This window comes from Podarcis filfolensis (genome assembly GCF_964270895.1).
Source record: "Podarcis filfolensis genome assembly, chromosome: 18".
In the NCBI taxonomy this organism is placed as follows: Eukaryota; Metazoa; Chordata; class Lepidosauria; order Squamata; family Lacertidae; genus Podarcis; species Podarcis filfolensis.
In genome coordinates, this window is record NC_139622.1 from 3,537,798 (window position 1) to 3,558,086 (window position 20,289).

The window sequence follows — 20,289 nt, forward strand, 5'->3', positions numbered from 1 at the left end:
GAACAGCTGTGCCAAAGAGCTGACGTCCTTTGCGGCCGAAGCCATCGCCGTCAACCGCCAGCTGATGCGGGACGAGGAGGAGGATGAGGCTGCCGTGGAGTCGCACTCCCCCATCATCATCAAAGCTACCTCACGCTCCATGCAGCTCTCGCCGCCGTCCGAGTCCAAGCTGGCCAAGCGGCGGCAGAAGACCAGCATGGCAAAATTGGACGCCAACCAGCATCTGGTTACCCCCTTGGTCCTGGTGGGGGATCACATGTGAACGCCCCTTCCTCCGGCTGCGTGTACATCCCCGTTCCCCCCCTCCCCAATTTTGGACAATATATCTATATATGTATACTGTTTTTGATAGCTGGGGGGGAAAGAAAAACAAGATCAGACCCCTCTCTTTCAAGTTGGCTGGATTCCAAGGATCTATTCTTTCTTTTCTTTTCGTTTTGTATTGTTTCCTGGTCTTGTTTTGAACACTGGCTCCTCTCGACTCCCCCCCCCCACTCTTCTCCCCTCTTTTTTTCCTTTATAAATCTCTCTTAAAGGAAAAAAAGAAAAACCAACTTCCATATTAACTCACCTATAGTTTTTTTTAATTAAACTCCCCCCCCCCCAAAGGTTGCATTTTGACACACGTGTAATATATTTTCGCTTTTTTAAAACAAAAAATAAATGGATTTCCCTGCCCCCACTTCCCTCCTGCTTCTTTGGAAATACCAGGTTGACATGCGCCCCCCCCCCCCCCCCCGGAAAAGCTTAAAAAAACACCAGGCTACTGTTACTCTGTTTTCTGTTGCCTCTTTTTATACTGTGAAAATATTGGGGATGGGGGAGAGGCGTACCCTTAAAAGTTCTCAACTTTTTAAAGGTAGCATTTTAAGTATTTGGGTGTATTATTCCTTTTTTTCTCCCCATTTCCTTTTTTTTTTATGTGGCGTTGCTGTTTCTCTTCCTCCCTCCCTTATTTCTAAAAAAATGTTTTGTTTCATTTTCAACCTAACGGAATTCTAGAACTGAAAACAGCAGCTGCGGTTTGAGGGGTGTGGCGTGTGGATTTAGGTTTTGCCCCAGAAGGCATCATGGGCGCTTATGGGGGGGTCGGGTTTGTAAAGATCCATTTGATTGGGGTGGCGATCGTGGGCAGAGTCCCTCCCCGCCATACACCCCCCCCCCCGAGAGCTGCCGATTCTGTAAGGTTTGGGGTGGGAGTGTTTTGGGCTCTCCGGCAGTTGTCCCGAGAGAGCCGGCCCAGAGTATCAAGGGGCCCGTTCTTGTCCACCCCCCACCCCTGCCCCCCAAAATAACACAGCCCATTTTGTTTCAAACCCAGGTTCCCCCTATTTCTGCGGGGAGGAAAGAGATTGGCATTGATCAAGATGGGTTTGTCGCTGCCACCCCCATCCCAAAATGGGTTTGTTTTGTTTAGCGGAAAAGTCACTGCGCAAAAAAAAAAAAAAAAAACAGCCCCGAAATTTGCACAAGTGTGTGCTCCCACCCCCGGCGCCGCTGGGCTCCAGCTCCTGTCCGTGCTAAGCTAGCTCAGCTGATGGTCAGGAGGAAGGTGGGCGTTGTGTATCTGGGGCAACAACTTCTAGAGCCACGTTTCCCAAACTCCAGCTGTTCTTGGACAACAACTCCCATGATCCCTGTCTAGCAGGACCATTGGCCAGGGATGATGGGAACTGTAGTCCCAAAAACAGCCAGAGACCCAAGTTTGGGACACATTGTTTTAGAGGGTCTCTTTTGGGAGGTTCTGGGTGGGGGCTGTCTCTTGCTGCAGCTGTTTCCCGTCCGTTTTGCGGCTGTCCCTCTCCGAGCGAAAAGTTTGGTCTGGTTCAGAGGGGGGTCTTTGCTTGGGGTGGGTGGTCTTGCCTCTCGTTCCTCCATCCGAGGCTGTCTGCGGGGAGACCCTCTTACCAGCTTGCCAAGATCATGGCATAGCTGTGCCCAAACCGCAGGCCCTTTAAATGGGGCTGGGGCGGGTTCCACCCTCTTCCCTCCTTGCTGGGTGGGTGATGGGACTCTCTGTGTTGCCCTCTTTGCATTGTGCAAAGCCCTCTGTCCTGCGATGGGACGAGGCAAAGCTCCATCTTGAGCACTCGCTTCATTGGTTTCTAAAAGCCTTTGGAGGTTGTAGCCACAGACGAGCGGTTTCAAATAAAATTTAAAGAATTGTCCAGTGGGCCCAGGAATGACAAACCAGCACTGGCGGATTCTCCCTGGTTTGTTGTTGTTTTGAGTTTGCTTTATTTCATTGTGGCAGCTTCCCCCCCGGCTGTTAAACTTGCTTAAAACTCCTGTCCGGATGTGCATATCTGGAATTTTGATAGGATTGTGTTATCAGAGTGATAATTTCTTCTCTTATTCTCTCCCCCCCACCGACTTAAGAAATACTATGCAATAGTTGTCTAGGTAGAGATAGATGATAGCAAAAAAACTTTTTTCTTTTTTAAGTCTTCAGGTAACCCTAACTTCCATCTGTGGGTGAAAGGCGTAATTGGGTTGTGAAATAGTTTGGCCCTCCCACTTTGGGACCCCGCCCCCAAAGAAAACCACAAACATGGCATCTGGGGTTGTGTCCAAAGTCATTCATACTTACAGTTAGACCGATTGGCATTGATTGACCTATGTAAGTGCGGTCCATCAATTTCAGTGGTTCTGCTCAGAGTATGATTCCACTCCCACCCCCTCTGGCTGTGAAATTTATTGTCGCTTTCTTTTCACAAACATTCAGCATCTAGCAAATGTCTTTTCAAGGGGGATGGGGGGGTCAGATTGGGATGTGAGGTTCACTGTGTAAAGTTGGTGAGAGGTTTTCTTTTTTTTTAAGGGGTGGGGAACCCCTTTATCTTTCTTTTTAAACTTTGTTTTACATCACATTTTGTTATTTGGTTGTAGAGCTTCATCTTAGGGTAAGAAATACTTGAACATCGGACGGCTGTGCACCAATGCCGCCGCCTTTTTGGTCAGGAAAGCTGTCTCAAGGCTGCGGGTGATGGCTGTGACCTTTTTTGGGGATGGTGTTTTTCACCCTTCCAGGGCAAGAAGCGAAGGCAACTCTTTGCATCTGGGACTGAGAGTGGCGGTTTCTGCGCTGCTTTTGCTTGCAAGAGCATTCGCAAGAGATGTTGCAAGGTTAGCTTCAGTTCCTTGGGTGGAAAGAGGGGAGATTTTCTCCCCCTTTCTCGGCTGTTATCTAAGCAGCAGATTTTCTGATCTGTTTAGGAACCGCTTCCCTCTTTGGGTTTATTTTACCTTTCCTAAAAAATTCTGGGAATTGCCGACTTCTGAGGGCATAGTCTTCTTGAAGGTCCCCGAGATCCTGCACAGTTGAACAGTTCCCAGCAATTGGGAGCCAAAGCAGATGTGCAGTTCCCAGGATGCCCAGGATTGGGACCCACAGTAGATGCACAGCTCCCAGTGTCCGCAGTACTGGGAGCTACAATGGTTCAGAAACGGGTTTTAACGTTTGCAGTGGTGATGTTAAAATGATAGCTGATTTCTCCCTGGGGTGGGTTGTTGTTTTTTTTGCGGCAGGGTGCCGGGCGTACCTTTGAAAAACAGCATACCCTTGTTTTTAAAAGCAGATTTTTTGAGCATAGGAACACTTCCTGTGACGTTTTTTGGGTTTTGTCTAAGCCCACTTATTCAGTACTACACCAGTACTACGCATGTAATATCTCAGAAACACATAGTGGTTTCTGCAGTAGAAGTTGCAGATAGGTAAGTTGGTCTGCAGCTATGTCTGTTCCTCCAGAAACAACGTGGTCCTCGTATTCTGCTGACCCTGTCCAGGCGGTGGCGACCGTAAGGTCCGCGAGTGATCCTCGTTGCCTCTGAGAGGGCCAGATAATTTGTATGGGATCATGTTCTTCTTCTGTGTTAGTGATCCTGTTTTGGGGAAGGTGGGTGGGTGAGTGCCCCCCACCCCACCCAGTTCATTACTGAAGGGCCAAAATTCAGGAGTGCTGGAAACTCCCTCAGCAACAAGCCCATGTTGAGTTGTCGACTCGCAGGGTTGTGGTTAAGCTTGTGTGGTTTGGCTTTCGAACCAAAGTTCTTTGGCGAAAACCACTCCCTTCTCTTTCTCTCTTCCTCTCTTCAAATAAAGGGGACTTCTCAGGATAATTTCAGCGTGTGAAGGACTGCTCAAAGGTTTCCTTTTCCCAACTTGAGTCTTTTTGACTTTTGCCCGGCGTTTTATGAAAACAAAACGCCAGAGAGTGTGCTTCATTGAGCACTGTTGCAGAATAAAATGATTTGAAGCGCTTTAATGTGGCTGTTGCGGTTCTTCGCTCCCCCTTTGGGCTTATATACCTTCATATGCATACCCTCTCTGGCCAAGGGTGTGCATTATTTTGTGTGTGCAAGCGGGCAATGTGCTAGGATCGCGCCACCACAAAGTACCTGGATTTGGTAGCAAACCAGCATTGGAAATCATTCAGCGTAATGGAATCAAATCCCATAATGGAAGTTTAATCAAGTCCACCTCTTCTTTCCTGAGTGGTGAATGACTCGCATCCTTGTGCATGGAATTGGGTTTGAGCGTCGCTGAAAGTCAACTCTTCCCGCTCCCCCAATTTCTGATCGGATGATTGTTTTGTGGCTTGAAAACGCCAGGCGATTGTGATGGTTTGGCACGTGGTCATTTTTGTTTCTTTAAAGAACTGCTGTTGTGAAGACACAATCATGCCTTCCCATTCTTGTGTGGCCAAGTCAGATCAGGAACCCAGCCTTGCTTGGTTGGGGTTGGCTTTTGCCAACATAGTGATGAGCTCCCCCGCCCCACTCCCCATCTTGCTTAAACTGGGGAGGTAAGAAGTCCGATTCAGTCCTAGCGGGGAGACACAATAAATTGCATTGAAAGCAACAGTTACGGCTAACGTCTAGTTCCCATTTCAATGGGGTGAGTCATGATTAGCAAGTGAGCTGGATTTTCTCCCCATGCCCCCCCTAAAATATATTTAGGCTTTTCATATGTGTGTGTTGAAATTTTGTTTCTGTTTAATGGTTATTCTCAGGACGTGAGCAAAATCCTGATCCTTCTCCTTACTCCCGCGATTGTGCACCTTTTCGTTTGTGTGACCAAAACTGGTGGTGCTTTTCTTTTTTTCCACCGCTCAATTCAGATAAAATGTGTGTTTTCTTCCTCTTCCTTTTAAGGCTCCCTCCCTCCCTTCTTTACTGGGAAATAAGTCTTCCTATCATACAGTCTCACACTACAATACACACCAAAGCTCAGATCTTCTAACATGCAAGGAATTCTGGGCTTTGGAAACGGCGAACCTGTGTCCTTCCACTTGCTTGACCACAGGTTCCCCTCATCCTTGCCTTTAAGAATACCCTTTATTGGATCGCCTTGAAGTAGTCGCCCACAATCCCCCTGGTTTGGAAGCTGGAAGAGTTTAAACTGAGTTCAAAGTTACTTGTCTCCCATAGAGATATGAGGGACCTCTTGTCTCTATGATGGGGACTTAATCCAGTGTACCCTTTTGACATCCTCTTAACCAGCCTTCTCAAGGTTGCTTTCCAGGTATACTATCTTTGGTTTGTGTTATCCCACCCCCCCCCAAGTCTTTAAACTGTGCATGGATTTTTAACCCTTATATTGCCAAAGTTCTTAGTTTAAACTTCTCTTTCTTCCACCAGTCCGCCCCACCAAAATGTTTTTCTTTGTGAAATTATTTTATTGGAAATTCTTTTTTTCTGTACCTCCTTATTATGAGTTGTATTAACTGCAAATTTGAGGTGGTGGTGGGAATGTAATCGCTTTAAACGACGTCTCCTTCCTTTAAATTTTACGTTTCCTTAGATGTTGGTTAGCAACATTTTACTGTGAAAATCTGTTTCTTTTCACGTCCCTCCTTTTTTTTTTTTTTTGCGGGGGTGGGATTCAGTCCAGGAGAAATGTTTTCCTCTGGTTATCAGAAAGACTGCCAAAGGTTTTGTGGAGCTTTTAAATTTAAGTTTATTTTATTTTTTTTGGACATGCAGTCACCTTAACGTACCGTTGGGGACTCTTATGAGCAGGAAGTCCTTCAGAAAGGGACTGGTTTAAAAAAAAAAAAGAAATTTAAAAAAGAAAAAAAAAGAGAAAAAAACCATAAAAATATATAAAAAATAAAAACTTATAAGACAACAGCAACCAAGCACTTTATTAACTGATACAGCTTGATGGAATTTTTTCCTTCGTAACACCTTGTTGATGCCAGAATTTTTTGTATTCTGTTTTGTAAGAATTTAATAAATGCATTGAAACACATAAATGAATTGAATGTTTTTGGAGTTGGAGTCTGTCTGTTTTTCAAAATATAAATTTTAAAAATGCTGCTTAAGGTCCCCCCACACTTCCCAAGATCCTCTTAGAAATGGCGGAACTACAAGTGGCGTATCACAATGTCTGAAATAAGGATGGAGCTATACAAGGGCAATGACTGGCTTCACGGTCTTCCCCACATCGTGATTTTTGCAAAGCACACACAGACACATCACAATTAGCGATACATAGCCAGGTGAAAAAATTATGAAACCGATATCATAATATAGACTTCAAACAGGTTTTGGACGATATATCACCCAGCCCTACGGGCAACCAGCGTAGCTTTTTTAAAAAATTGGGGCTGATATATAAATGGAACCCCAGCCAGTAATCTGGCTGCTGCATTTTGGACCAAAGTGAAGGTTCTGAGTTTCCTCCAAGGGCAGCCCCACGGACAGTGTGTTGCAGTAGTCCAGTCTGGAAGTTGCCATGGAGTCCATTCACCTAGTCATCTCTCTAGCAACCAGTTCACCATCATTAAAGAGAAGGGTCAGCAAGCATCCGGGACTGGAAGCCCTGCTCATAATAATAATAATAATAATAAATATTTTATTATTTATACCCCACCCATCTGGCTGGGCTCCCCAGCCACTCTGAGCGGCTTCCAAAAAAATACTAAAATACTGTAATACATCAAACATTAAAAGCTTCCCTAAACAGGGCTGCCTTCAGATGTCTTCTAAAAGTCTGGTAGTTGTTGTTCTCTTTGACATCTGGTGGCAGGGTGTTCCACAGGGCGGGCGCCACCACCAAGAAGGCCCTCTGCCTGGTTCCCTGTAACTTGGCTTCTCGCAATGAGGGAACCGCCAGAAGGCCCTTGGCGCTGGACCTCAGTGTCCGGGCAGAAGGATGGGGGTGGAGACGCTCCTTTAAGTATACTGGGCCGAGGCCGTTTAGGGCTTTCAAGGTCAGCACCTTTGAATTGTGCTCGGAAAGTTCAGGGAAGTTTTTTATGTCTGACCTGACGCTTTATTATTTTTAATATTTTGCTGGAAGCCACCCAGAGTGGGTGGGGAAACCCTGCCAGACGGGCGGGGTATAAACAATAAAATGATGATGGTGATGATGATGATGATGATGACGACCATAGGAGTCGAGTGGATGCAGCTGCGCACCACTGGTGTGGTGGTGTGGTTGTTACACAGATCCTCCCCATGTGATGATCATTGCTTAGCCTCGGGTAGCGTGGCAAAAGCAAGACCAGAGACAGGAGCAGTGTGGCTGCAGTCTTTTCCCCAAGGGCATATCTGTTGTTCACGCAAAGCCCGGCGGGTGGGGAACTTCAAGCCTTGGGGGTGGGTTGCGGTTCTGGGGGTGAAAAACCACTGCGTTAGCCATCACTGAATTTTATACGCTGCCCATCTTGACTGGGTTGCCCCTGCCACTCTGGGTGGCTTCATTCCCGGGATTGTGGCCACTGTCACCTGCTGGCAGCTTCTAGGAGCCACAGGTGAGAGCTGAGTGCTGGTGGGGACCAAAGGTGGACAAACTGCCCCAGAAGGAAGAGGACGTGTTTCCCGCCACCAGAGGTACATTACATGTTTAGTCGTGTCCGACTCTTCGTGACCCCCTGGACCAGAGCACGCCAGGCACTCCTGTCTTCCACTGCCTCCCGCAGTTTGGTCAAACTCAGGTTAGTAGCTTTGAGAACACTGTCCCACCATCTCGTCCTCCGTCGTCCCCTTCTCCTTGTGCCCTCCATCTTTCCCAACATCAGGGTCTTTTCCAGGGAGTCTTCTCTTCTCATGAGGTGGCCAAAGTAGTGGAGCCTCAGCTTCAGGATCTGTCCTTCCAGTGAGCACTCAGGGCTGATTTCCTTCAGAATGGAGTGGTTTGATCTTCTTGCAGTCCATGGGACTCTCAAGAGTCTCCTCCAGCACCAGAATTCAAAAGCATCCATTCTTCGGCGATCAGCCTTCTTTATGCTCCAGCTCTCACTTCCATACATCACTCCATACACCCGGGTGAAATCATCTCAGGGCCATGAATGAATGTCAAGGTAACCTTGGGACAGTTGCTACCTCTTGGTGCAACCTACCCCACAGGGTTGTTGTAGGGGGTAAAATGAATGTGTTGGTGGTGGCAGGTACACAGCTTTGTACAGCTTGCTGGATAAAGGGTGGTGCATGTAAAAATGTCAGACAAGCCCTGTAGCAGGATCAGACCAGAGACTCATCTGCTCTAACATCATCTTGGATACAGCAGTTGTCTATATGCCTCTGGGAAACTCACCAGTGGGGCATGATCACCTTGGCAACCTCCCTGTTCCTCCTCCCCAGCAACCGTGATTCTCAAGTGTATCCCGCCATCATAACTAGAAGCCTTGGATAGTCAAAGCTTCCATACAGGTGAGCAAGAGGCCCGGGTTATAAATAAGGCGAATGCAGCTATTTCAGGCACATTTTGAAAAGAGTTTTTGCTTTCTGTTTTTTTCTCTGTGACTCACCTCTTTAAGTCTGACCTTTTGATGCTTGAGCTATCTTTTAGGACCCACCCTATTCTTGCGACTAATATTTTTTAATATTGAATTGTTGAATATATGCAGGCTACCCTGGGACGTTAGAGTGACGGGTGGGTAAGAAACCAAATAAAACAATTCCGTGCAATATTAATTCCCCCCCCCAATGTTTTCACAATGACCTTCGAATCAGGTAATTGCATTGTTTCACGAGTTGACTTTCCACCCTCATCTGCAGTGTTTTTCTCAAACCTTTTCTACTGCATTATGTCTTTATTGCAAAAAAAATTCCTATATTACAATTATTTTGCCATTTTTCTTCCATTGCTTTTCTTGAATCCTGCCCACAATTTCATTTGTCTGTAATGCTTTTCCAAAGTCCATGAAAGGCCTCTATTCTTCTATGAAAAGTTCATCGTTTTGATATCGTAATTTCGCAGTCAGCTTTCTGCTTAGTAATAAAACCATTTACCTTATTTTTCTCTCTGCCTTCAAGAGAGATGGGTGGGTGGGTGTCTTTAGTACATTTGGAGGGGTTTTGTTTGTTTTGTTCGTTACCAGCAAATTGTGCTTACCAGAGGGTTCACCCGTGAATCACAAAGTTTAAAAAGGAACAGTCCAAAGGGTTGGGCAGAAAGATTAGATGTCACGATGGGTGTCTTTCACCTCTCCAAATGGCAAGGAGAGCCTCTGGGACAGGGAAGAACCGTTGACAAATCCGCTGAAAATAACCCTCCGTAATCACGTAGAAATCTGCATCTTTGTAGGGTTGGCTGCCTTCCTTAACCCTTAAGTCCGATCTATTCATTCGGGTGCTGGCTTGTTTGATCCCTGGGCTCAGGAGAGGAACACTGCAGAACTGGGAGAAGATTCCCAGCGTTATATTGGAATGGTTCACTGTTCCTAAGTCTTGCCCCTTCTTCCACTGTGCCTCCGATGGAAGGGGGCACTTCCTTAAAACGCCCCTTTGCTCCTAGGGTGGCAACAACTCTGGAGGTGGTAGTTGCAGAGCCGACACAGAAGGACAGGTAATCTTATTTATTTCATACTGCTTGGAAAGCGCTCTCGGCGATGCACACAAACAAAACTGGGGACAAAGCACCTCCCTTTGGGAGGAGGAAAAACGATGGATGTCAAAATAAGGGGGAGCGGCTACACAAAACCACTGCACGCTGTCTAAAATGCCATGAGAAGCTTTGCTGAATCGTGGCTGTGAGATTTTGTACATCAAGTAATAGGGAAGTTAACAAGGCTTGCTTCCAAGTGAAATGTATGCATAGGGATTGCAACGTAATAGTCCCTCTGTGTGTGTGTGGGGGGGCACTCGGCAGGTCCAGATTTCTTTTTACTTATGTTTTTAATCTGCAGGCAGAAGCTAGCTCTCCTTTACCACGTCTGTTCATCCTGCGGTCTGCAGCAACCTCTAGTGTTCATTTGGTGTGTTTCTTTAATGACGCTCCCATTACATTTCCTTTCCACTGTGGAAATTTCAATGCACTATGCGCTGAAAGCTGTATCAAACTATTTAAAGTGGTTATGGCTTTAAAGAATTCTGGTAACTGTAGTTTTGATGGTGGAACAGCATGGTGGACTCTCCTTCAATGGAAGTTATTAAGCAGAGGTTGGACAGCCACTTGTCAGCATAGGAGTCAACTCCTAGGGATTGAGGTCCCTTTGGTCCCCCCAATAAAATATTTGAGGGATCTGCCCCCCCAAAAAAAGTTGAGGTGAGTTTCCATTCAAAGTGTATGTGTGTGTGATCTTATGTGATTATGTGGGGTGGAGCTCATCTCATCCCCACCCCCCAAGGACAATATTTTATTCAAGTTGGCACCCCTGCCTATCAGAGACTCTCTAGCTGAGATCCCTGCTTCGCAGGGGGTTGGACTAGATGATGCTTGGGTGTCCCTTCCAACTCAGGAAGAACTTTCTGACAGTCCAAGCCATGGATCGTTCTCTCTTGGGAGGTGGTGGATTCTCCTTCCTTTAAATCGGAACCAGTGAAGGTCCTAAGTGTCTGGAGGCAGTTGGAGGATGGATGGCGGCTAACGGATTGAGGTTGAATCCTGACAAGACAAATGATGTTTTGGGGGAACAAGGGGTGGATGGGACTTTCTGGTCCTGAACAGGTAACTGTGACCCTAAAGGACCAGTTACGCAGCCTGGGGGTCATTTTGGACTCACAGCTGTCCATGGAGGCGCAGTTCAATTCTGCATCCACGGTGGGCATCTGCCAGATCCATCTGAAACCCTCCCGGCCTGCTCTGTGTCTCACCAGAATGGTCCATGCTCTGGTTTTCTCCCGCTTGGACTACTGCCATGCGCTCTCTGTGGGGCTACCCTTGAAGGTAACTCAGAAATGACAACTAATCCAGAATGCAGCAGCTAGACTGGTGACTGCCAGAGGCATACATATATATATATGAATATAAGTCTCACTTTCCCCCCAAATTCTGTGAAAAGTTAAAGTGTGGCTTATAATCACGACCTTACGGTATGCAGCCAGGAGCGCAAGGCAAACAGCGCCAGGAGCTCCGCAAAGTGGCACCTGCCCTGTGCGTAGTCCCCTGCCCTCTCCCTCAAAGCCGGAAGGGGAGAGCAAGGAAGGGGAAAGGCCCTCAGCGCAGACCCCCCCCCCAAGTATGCAGCCAGGAGCAGCGAGGAATGGAGCAGCTTATATTCAGGGTTTTTTCTTTTTTTCTCCCCCCCCCCATCAATTTTAAAAGTGCGGCTTATATTCGGGCCAATACGGGTCCTAAAGGATCTTCACTGGCTCCTAGTATGTTCCATACGTGACCTTTAGAGCCCTAAATAGCCTCGGCCCTCTATGCCCAAAGGAGCATCTCCACCCCCATCGTCCATCCCGGACACTGAGATTCAGATCCGAGGGCCTTCTGGCGGTTCCCTCGCTGCGAGAAGTGAGGTTACAGGGAACCAGGCAGAGGGCCTTCTCGGTGGTGGCGCCCGCCTTGTGGAACACCCTCCCATCAGAAGCCAAGGAGACAAATAACTATATTTCAGAAGACATCTGAAGACAGTCCAGTATCGGGAAGCTTTTTAATGTTTGACGTTTTATTGTTTTAATATTCTGTTGGAAGCAACCCAGAATGGCTGTGACAACCTAGCCCATGGGTAGGCAACCTAAGGCCCAGGGGCCAGATTTGGCCCAATCACCTTCTAAATCTGGTCCACGGCCTGCCTGGTGTTTTTACAAGAGTAGAGTGTGTGCTTTTACCGTATTTTTCGGCCCATAGGGCGCACCTAGTTTTTTGGGGGGGAAGTAAAGATTTTTTTATTTATTTCCCCCCCCCCAGGCGCGGGGCTGGGGCGGGGGAATCCCGAGCTTCCCCTGACCCCAGATCAGGCAGCTCTCCACAAGCCGTGGGAGAGCTGCGCAACTTTGCGCAGCCCTCCCACAGCTTGCAGAGAGCTGCGCGAAGCCCGAAGCCTGGGGGGCGCTGAGCTCGGGTGCAGGCACCTCTCACCAAGCCGTGGGAGAGCTGCACGAAGTCGCGCAGCTCTCCCACGGCTTGCGGAGAGCTTCCTGATGCCTGGAGAGCGAGAGGGGTCAGTGCGCATCGCCCCCTCTTGCTCTCCAGGCTTCAGCGAAAGCCTGCATTCGCCCCATAGGACGCACACGCATTTCCCCTTCATTTTTGGAGGGGGAAAAAGTGCGTCCTATAGGGCGAAAAATACGGTATTTAAAATGCATCTCTGGGTGAGTACATAGCTGTCAACCTTCCCCTTTTTTGCGGGAAATTCCCTTATTCCAGCGCTGTTTCCCACTGCCTCCTGCTGCTACCCCGGATTGTTAGATATCCCATAGACTGATCCCTTATTTTCAAATCTGAAAGTTGACAGCTATGCATGTGTGCTTTTATTTAAAATGCATCTCTGGGTTATTTGTGGGGCATAGGAATTTGTTTATCCCCCCCCAACAAAAAAAATATGGTCCGGCCCCCCACGAGGTCTGAGGGACAGTGGACCGGCCCCCTGCGGAAAAAGTTTGCTGACCTGGCCAGACAGGCGAGTCGTCCTCGTTATCAGCACCATCACCCTTCCCTGGCGGTTTCTAAGCAGAGCTCAGGGCTGCTTCGGGGGGGGGGGTCAGACTGGATGACCCCGGGGGTCCCCTTCCAACTCATTCGACGCCTCATGGGGCCTCCGTCGCTGAGCCCGCCCCGCCCCGCCCCCTTGCGCATCTATCCGGGGGGGTCAGACTGGATGACCTTGCGGGCGCCCCTCCCTCCCTCCCGGCGTCGCGCCTGAACGTTCCCCGCCTCCTCTTCGCCCTTCTTCCCTCCTCTTCCGCCGGCCGCCGCCCCTCGCAAAATGGCGGCCGGCGCCGGGCCCGTGGCGGGCGGAGGCCTCCCGCCGTCTTTTACCTCAGCCGCGGCGTCGCCTCAGCAGCAGCACCAACCGCCGCCGCCTCCTCCTCCTCCTCCTCCGCCTCAGGCGGCGGCCTCCTCTTCTCCCCTCACGCACAACCACCGCGCCGGGAACCCTCTGCCGGCCTCGTCGTCGTCGTGTCCGGCGGCCCCGGCGGCGGCGGCCGCTTCTCCCGCCCCGCCGGCCTCTCCGCCTTCCCCGTCCCCCGCTCCCGCTCCTCCTCCGCCTCCGCCGCCGGCCTCGTCGTCGTCCTCGCTGGGCCCCCGCGAGCCGGCCTACAACTGGCAGGCCACGAAGCCGACGGTGCAGGAGCGCTTCGCCTTCCTCTTCAACAACGAGGTGCTCAGCGACGTCCACTTCTTGGTGGGGAAAGGCCGAGCGGGGGCCCAGCGCCTCCCCGCCCACAGGTAGGAAGAAGGCCGGGCCCCCCCACCTCAAAAACGGCCCCCTGGATTTTAGCCACGTCGGTCATGCAGAAGCAACACCCCCCCCGTTTTATTCACGTCGGAGCCCCCCTGGTTGGGGGCAGAGGAGCGTGGGCGTAGCCAAGCCCCCCCCCCACTGAATCAATAGAAATCAATAGAAATGCATAACTGCACAAGAACCTACCTAAGGACTCTCTATGGGCTCTAAAGGAAAAAGGGCAGATGGGTTTTGTTTACAACGCCCCCCCCCCCCAATAACAAATCCTGCCCCCAATATCCCATGCCTTTTTGAAATGGGGATCAGGGGGGTTGTTGTTTATGTACTTGGGGGCGACCCTGTTGGGTGGGTGGGGCGCAAATAAAGGACCACAGCATTCGCGTGTTTATGTTGTGGTTTTGTGTTGCAGCCACCCCCCAGAGCTGCGGGAGTAGGCGATGTGCAAATTTAATGAATGAATGAATGAATGAATGGATAATATATTTTTTGGGGGGGGTCGTGCACCCACCCACACCCAAGTCAATGGGCATTGCCATTCAGATAGTGTGAGCGCACTACGTCTTGTGGCCAGTTATACAGGGCAGGGCTTATCTGCCTTCCCCCCCCCCCCATATTTTATTCAAGTTAGCACCCCTGGTTGGGGGGCAAGTAGGGAGGGACAACCCCCCCCACCGCTGACCTACTTAAAGGGGCGTGGAAAGAGGGGAATGGCCATGGGGAGTAGGGGCCTGTTACAGAGCCACGGGCCTTTTTCAAGGGGGAGGCTGAGAACAGTTAAATTTGGAGGGCTCTTAAGGGCAAGTTATTATGGGGGGGCAGGTTACAGTGGGGTTTTGAGTATGATTGGGGGGTGGAGAGAACTGTGCTGTACACATACCCCCCCCATAGGCTGTCATTCTTTGGATGTGATGGACTTGGCTGTTCTTTATACCGGTAGTTGTTGTTTGTTATGAAAATATGGGTAAAGTTATGGGACAGGAAGCTGGGGAGAGGGGGGCAGTTGTGGGTCCGAGAGAGGGGTGTGTGTGTGTGTGTTTGTGACGGGTGGGGCAGCTGCTGGAGGCTTTTGCTGCTGAGAAGGGTTGTGGGGTGGAAGGGGGCTTCATAGGGACAAATGGCTGGGCAACCCTCAAGGGAGCATCTGTGGGATGGGGTTTAAAGAGGATGCCGAAGGTCCCTCGCATCTCCAGGTAGGGCTGTGAATATTCCCTACCTGGAATCCTAAAGAGCTGCTGCAAGCCAGTGTAGGCCCTACTAAGCTATAAGGCTGATTCTTAGGTTCCCATGAGGTCGCAAATTCATCCATCCTGGACTGTGTTGTTGTCTTATGCTATTGATTTTGTTTTTATGAATTATGGATCTCACTAGGATTTATCAGATTGCATTATGCTGTGGGATTATATTTAATGGGAAGCAGACTAGAAACAAAATGAGTTTGCTTATTTGCAACTGGCTTTCCTGATGCACCTGCAGGCAGAGCTGTAAGCTAGCAAGGAGTGAGCTCCAATTCTGGCATGTTAGAGGTTCCAAGTTGTGGCTGGTTTCCCACTTATTACACAAAACTAGGGGGAAACCTGCCCTGGAAATATGCCACCATAATTCTAAGTTACCTAGGTCCACTGATAGCTTTATAGGAGGGCACCATAGCCTTCGCTTCGCATGCAGAAAGGCCCAGGAAAGATGCAGCCAGTCTGCGTTCGGCTTGCTTGCTTTTGTTACAGAACTATTTGTTATTGGGCAGATAAATTGGTTGATTTCGAACCACAAGGATGTTCATTCTGAGCGTCTGGTTGTTCCTGGCTTTGGGCAAGAAAAATGATCCAGGCTTCAGGTGGAATGGATTGATTTCTACAAGCGATTTACGTCATGCGTTTTCTGAGCAAGCATGTCTCCTAATTGGTTGCTGTAGCAGTTAAAAGCATATCTGTTTGCAAATAGAGCTTTTGTAGTACCCAGGAGCGTAATAAAAAAAAAAAACCCCATCTGATCTTGCAAGTTCCTGTGCCCTTTTACACTAGGGAACTGATACCTGCTTAGTGTCAGGGCAGCAATTGTGTTCTGAAAGGTTTCTGCCTGGTTCTCTCTCCCTCTCCCTCCGCGTGTTAAGGACACTAAGCAAGACCATTGCCTTGAAGGTGGAGGGTCCAGAACTTTGCAGAAGCAAAGGCTGGTAGCTGCACATGGCAGATGGATGTTGCTCCCGTGTTTAGATGAAGTAAAAGCCTGTTGGGTTTTACTTAAGTTCTTAATGCAGTCTAAATATTCACAACTTGCACTGTAAAACAAACAAACAATTTATTCTGCCATGAATTACAATGCTTGAATTTGGAAGTCATGTTTTTATTCGTGCTTCGTTCTTTTATGTTGAAAAAACATAAATCCCCGCGGCAGGGTGCGCTCCCGTCGTTCAGTCCCAGCGCCTGCCAACCTAGCAGTTCGAAAGCACCCCTAAGTGCAAGTAGATAAATAGGGACCGCTTACCAGCGGGAAGGTAAACGGCGTTCCGTGTGCTGCGCTGGCTCGCCAGATGCAGCTTGTCACGCTGACCACGTGACCCGGAAGTGTCTGCGGACAGCGCTGGCTCCCGGCCTATAGAGTGAGATGAGCGCACAACCCTAGAGTCTGGCAAGACTGGCCCGTACGGGCAGGGGTACCTTTACCTTTACCTTTACTTTTGAAGGACTAAAGAGCGTAGTTTTCAATACATTTGTGTAACATCCAGGTATCACATGGTTGTTAGGGTGCCTGATAAGTTGATAACAACCACAATGTAAATAAACCTGATCTAAGTCTGTTCCTTTTTTTTAAGCATCGTTTTTATTGCTCTGTTGTGTGAGCTGTGCACCAGAGGTTCTGAAGAGGAAGAGTAACTTCAGGGCAGCGCACTGTGCAATACGATTATAGCAAAATCTTAATTTGTGGTTCTTGTTGTGGGGAATGGACGAGATTCAGAGTGCAATCCAGTCAACGCCGGAACCTTCTTGTTTCTTCTTTCCAAATGTCAGGTTTGTGCTGGCTGTGGGCAGTGCGGTCTTTGATGCCATGTTCAATGGCGGGATGGCTACAACGTCCTCCGAGATAGAACTACCCGACGTGGAACCGGCTGCTTTCCTTGCTTTGCTGAAGTAAGCCCCCGCTTCCTCGGGAGGAACACAGTTCTCCAAAGAAACACCAGGCAATCGCTCTCCAGGGGCTGGATTCTAACAGCGGAGCGCTTGCTTCCCTTCTGCTTTTTTAAAATTTATTTTTTAAAGGCACTAGCTCTCATGGTTATATAGAAATTTTAGGGGAGGATTCTCAAGACGCCAAGCCTTCAGATTTTGTGCAACACCTTAAAGTGGCCTCTTGCCCCACAGCCGGCCTTTGCTTTTCTGTTGAAGTTCTCTTTCCCATCTCCCTCCTTCCTGTAAGTCCTTGAGCAGATTAAACCCTTTTCTCTTACGAGGCAGCAAGGCTGTGCTTCTGAGACCTGGGCAGCCTTAAGAGACCGGGAGATTTGTCTTTAAGTTTGTCCCTTTACCACTGGGCCTGCCTTCCCCAACATGGTGCCCTCCAGGCATTGATTGGGGCTGAGTTGTAGGGACCCCCCAGGGTCTTCCAGTCTGACCCCCTGCAGTGCAGGAATCTCAACTAAAGCATCCAGGACACATGGCCAGCCAACCTCTGCTTAAAAATCTCCAAGGAAGGTGAGTCCATCACCTCCCTAGGGAGACCGTTCCACTGTGGAGCAGCTCTTAAAATCATAAAGTTTCTCCTGATGTTGAGTCGGAATCTCCTTTCTTGGTTCTTTGGTTTGGGTCCTCCCCTCCAGAGCAGGAGAAAACAAGCTTGCTCCCTCCTCTATATGACAGCCCTGAGATATTGGAAGATGGCTCTCATATCTCTTCTCAGTCTCCTCCTTTCCAGACTAAACATGCCCAGCTCTCTCAACCGTTCCTGATAAGAGAAGCTCCCTGATTCATCCCATGGCATCTTCAGCCAGGGGGTGAGGAAAAGACCCTGAGTCTGAAATCCTGGAGAGCTTCCAGTCAGTGTAGACAATACTAAGTTAGACAGAACCAGCCTCCTGACTCGGTATGAGGTAGCTCCCTGCTTTAGTAGAACGGAGATTTTTGTGTGAGAGAGAGTTTCAATGAACATTTCAGCTCCAATGTTTTTGGCTGCAGTCCACAAGGAGTTTGTTTTATTTCATTTATTGTTTATTTCTGCAGTTTGTCGGTCCTCCTTTGTCATGTCGACCTGACCCCCTAGGGCAGTTTCCAACAGTTCACTAAGTACAATAAACACCTAAAAATGTAATGGTTGTTAAAAGCAATCCAACTAATAAAACAAGCATAGACATACAGCATAAAAGCAAATAAGAGTAAGTTAATCCCCGGGGGTGGATTATGTGTGTGTGTGTTTGTGTAGCTCGTGGAAACCGAGCTTTTAAATAACCCGTGGAAAGCCAGACTGAATCAAGTGAATATACTTTTTAAAAACAAACAAAAATTGAAGGTCCAGGTTTGTTTGAGAGGCAGTATGGTGTAGTGGTTAGAGTGCCAAACTCTGTCTGAGGATAGCCAGGTACAAATTGCATCGCACCCTTGGTCACAAAGCTTGCCAGGTGCAGTTTGAGCAAGCCGCTACCTCTCAGGCTAACATTATCCTCACACCCAACCTTGAGAGTTGAAATGGAGGAGGAGTACAGTATTATGCTCTTTGGAAGCAGATATTATTATTATTATTATTATTATTATTATTATTATTATTATTATTATTTACCCTGCCCCTATGGCTGGGACTTCCCAGCCACTCTAGGCAGCTTCCAGCACATACAAAAACATAACAAAACAAGCTATAAATGTTTTTTAGCAAGTACGCATACCTGCCCTGCCCAGCCTACCATGCTCTCCACTGAGAGAGGTCCATATTTAATTTTTAAAAAGAGGTTTCTAGTCCTCCTTGTGCCTGAAAATTGCAAGAAGGAGGAGGCAGACACCTCCAGGTGGTGTGCTATGACTGGGCTGCTGCTGAGTCAGGTGCAAAATGGAGACCCTCCCAACCTCCCATTTATGGGCACGGAGAACCCTTCCTACCTAACAGCTAACTTATTCCATGCTAGTGCTGTATCTTAAGTCAAAATCCTTGTTTTTAATTGCAGCAGTGCTTTCTTCCTGCCCTCCCTGCTCTCGCTCCCAGGTTTCTCTATTCGGATGAGGTTCAGATAGGGCCGGAGACCGTGATGACGACCCTTTACACCGCTAAGAAGTACGCCGTCCCCGCGCTCGAAGCCCACTGTGTGGAGTTCCTCAAGAAGAACCTCAGGGCAGACAACGCCTTCATGCTCTTAACGCAGGTATGCTTGCACAGGAGGTTCTGTGCTGGCAGAGGCTGTCGCGAGTGGTGGTCCCAACTGATCTGGAGGGCGTTGGAAAAGGTAGTGTAGGCCGTGCCGGCCAACCTCAGCTGCCCCCCAGTTCTTTGCTGAGACAATGCCTTTCAAACTCTATGTGGAAAGGTTGCATCATTGGGAACTTCTTAGTTCAGAGAAGATAATGTCAATTATTATTATTATTTATACCCTGCTCATCCGGCTGGGTTGCCCCAGCCACTCTGGGCGGCTTCAAACACCTATGAAAACATAGTAAAACGTCAAACATTAAAAACCTCCCAATACAGGGCTGCCTTCAAGTGTCTTTTAAAAATTGTGTAGTTCTTTATCTCCTTGACATCTGATGGGAGGGGCTGTTCCACAGGGTGGGTGCCACCACTGAGAAGGCCCTCTGCCTGGGCTTCCTGTAACTTCACTTCTCACAGTGAGAGAACCCCCAGAAGACCCTCAGAGGAGGACCTCAGTGTCCGGGCTGAACGATGGGGGTGGAGACTCTCCTTCAGGTATACCGGGCCGAGGCTATTTAGGGCTTTAAAGGTCAGCACCAACACTTTGAATTGTGCTTGGAAACGGACTAGGAGGCATTGAAGATCCTTTAGGACCAGAGTTATATGGTCCCAGCGGCCGCTCCCAGTCACCAATCTATCTTCCGCATTCTGGCAGCTGCCCTCCATAGAGTTAACCCCCCCACACACATTTTAATTAACCTTATATATTTTTATTTCACTTGCTGGCTGATGGCTGTCTTTCAGGCCAGACTCTTCGATGAGCCCCAGCTGGCAAGCCTTTGCCTGGAAAACATAGATAAGAACACATCTGACGCCATCAACGCAGAAGGCTTCACAGATATTGACCTTGGTGAGTCGTCTACTTTGCAGGCACAGTGGGGATCATAGCGTTGGTCGGTTGCTTGGATAATTCTCTGTACTGCTTGGGTTCTGGCTTCCTGAAGGGCCGGAATTGAGCCTGTGTGAATAAAGGAAACGGCAGGGGTCGCTGTACTATTCACAGAATGCTCCTTGGGCATTTTCAAATTCATAATATGCATTTTTTTATTAAAAAAAAAACACACACGCACACCAACCCCCAAGTTGCTAGTCCCCATGGCTGCAAAGTATGCTGCCAAACAGTTCATGCAACACCCAGCGGGGGAGAAGTAGCAGAATAAGACTTCCAGCAAAGGGGAGGGAGTTCTTGCTGTGCCCCTGCAGATTGGCACAGCAGTTCATGGTTGTTGTGTTGTGTGCTTGTGTGTGTGCATTTGCTGTTTTGGATACAAGCCTTTGAGGGTCCCAAGTTGACCCCAGAAACAACCGATTGAGGCTGTGCCAATTT

At 48.7% G+C, this 20,289-nt stretch overlaps 2 protein-coding genes and 1 long non-coding RNA gene across 6 annotated transcripts in view; 2 read left to right on the forward strand and 1 right to left on the reverse strand.

Moving 5' to 3' along the window:
* The window catches only part of MKNK2 (MAPK interacting serine/threonine kinase 2), a 45,789-nt gene extending 39,532 nt beyond the window's left edge, over positions 1-6,257 (forward strand). The window contains exon 14 of the mRNA XM_083594660.1: positions 1-6,257. Coding sequence (XP_083450786.1) covers positions 1-262 — 262 coding nt within the window. The 3' untranslated portion in view covers positions 263-6,257.
* Positions 4,993-13,236, reverse strand: LOC310753648. Its single transcript, XR_014543421.1, has 2 exons — positions 13,154-13,236; positions 4,993-6,826 (listed from the first exon to the last, which is right to left on the reverse strand). It is a non-coding gene; the product is annotated as an uncharacterized lncRNA (long non-coding RNA).
* The window catches only part of BTBD2 (BTB domain containing 2), a 24,145-nt gene continuing 13,254 nt past the window's right edge, over positions 9,399-20,289 (forward strand). Inside the window, exons 1-4 of one of the 4 annotated variants that reach the window (XM_083594666.1) lie at positions 9,399-9,796; positions 16,586-16,705; positions 18,762-18,918; positions 19,707-19,812. In XM_083594666.1, the coding sequence (XP_083450792.1) occupies positions 9,705-9,796; positions 16,586-16,705; positions 18,762-18,918; positions 19,707-19,812 (475 nt within the window). In that variant the 5' untranslated portion in view covers positions 9,399-9,704. Of the gene's footprint in view, positions 9,797-13,069; positions 13,565-16,585; positions 16,706-18,761; positions 18,919-19,706; positions 19,813-20,289 lie in introns of those variants that run through there. The other 3 variants (XM_083594665.1, XM_083594664.1, XM_083594663.1) reach the window with 3 other exon arrangements.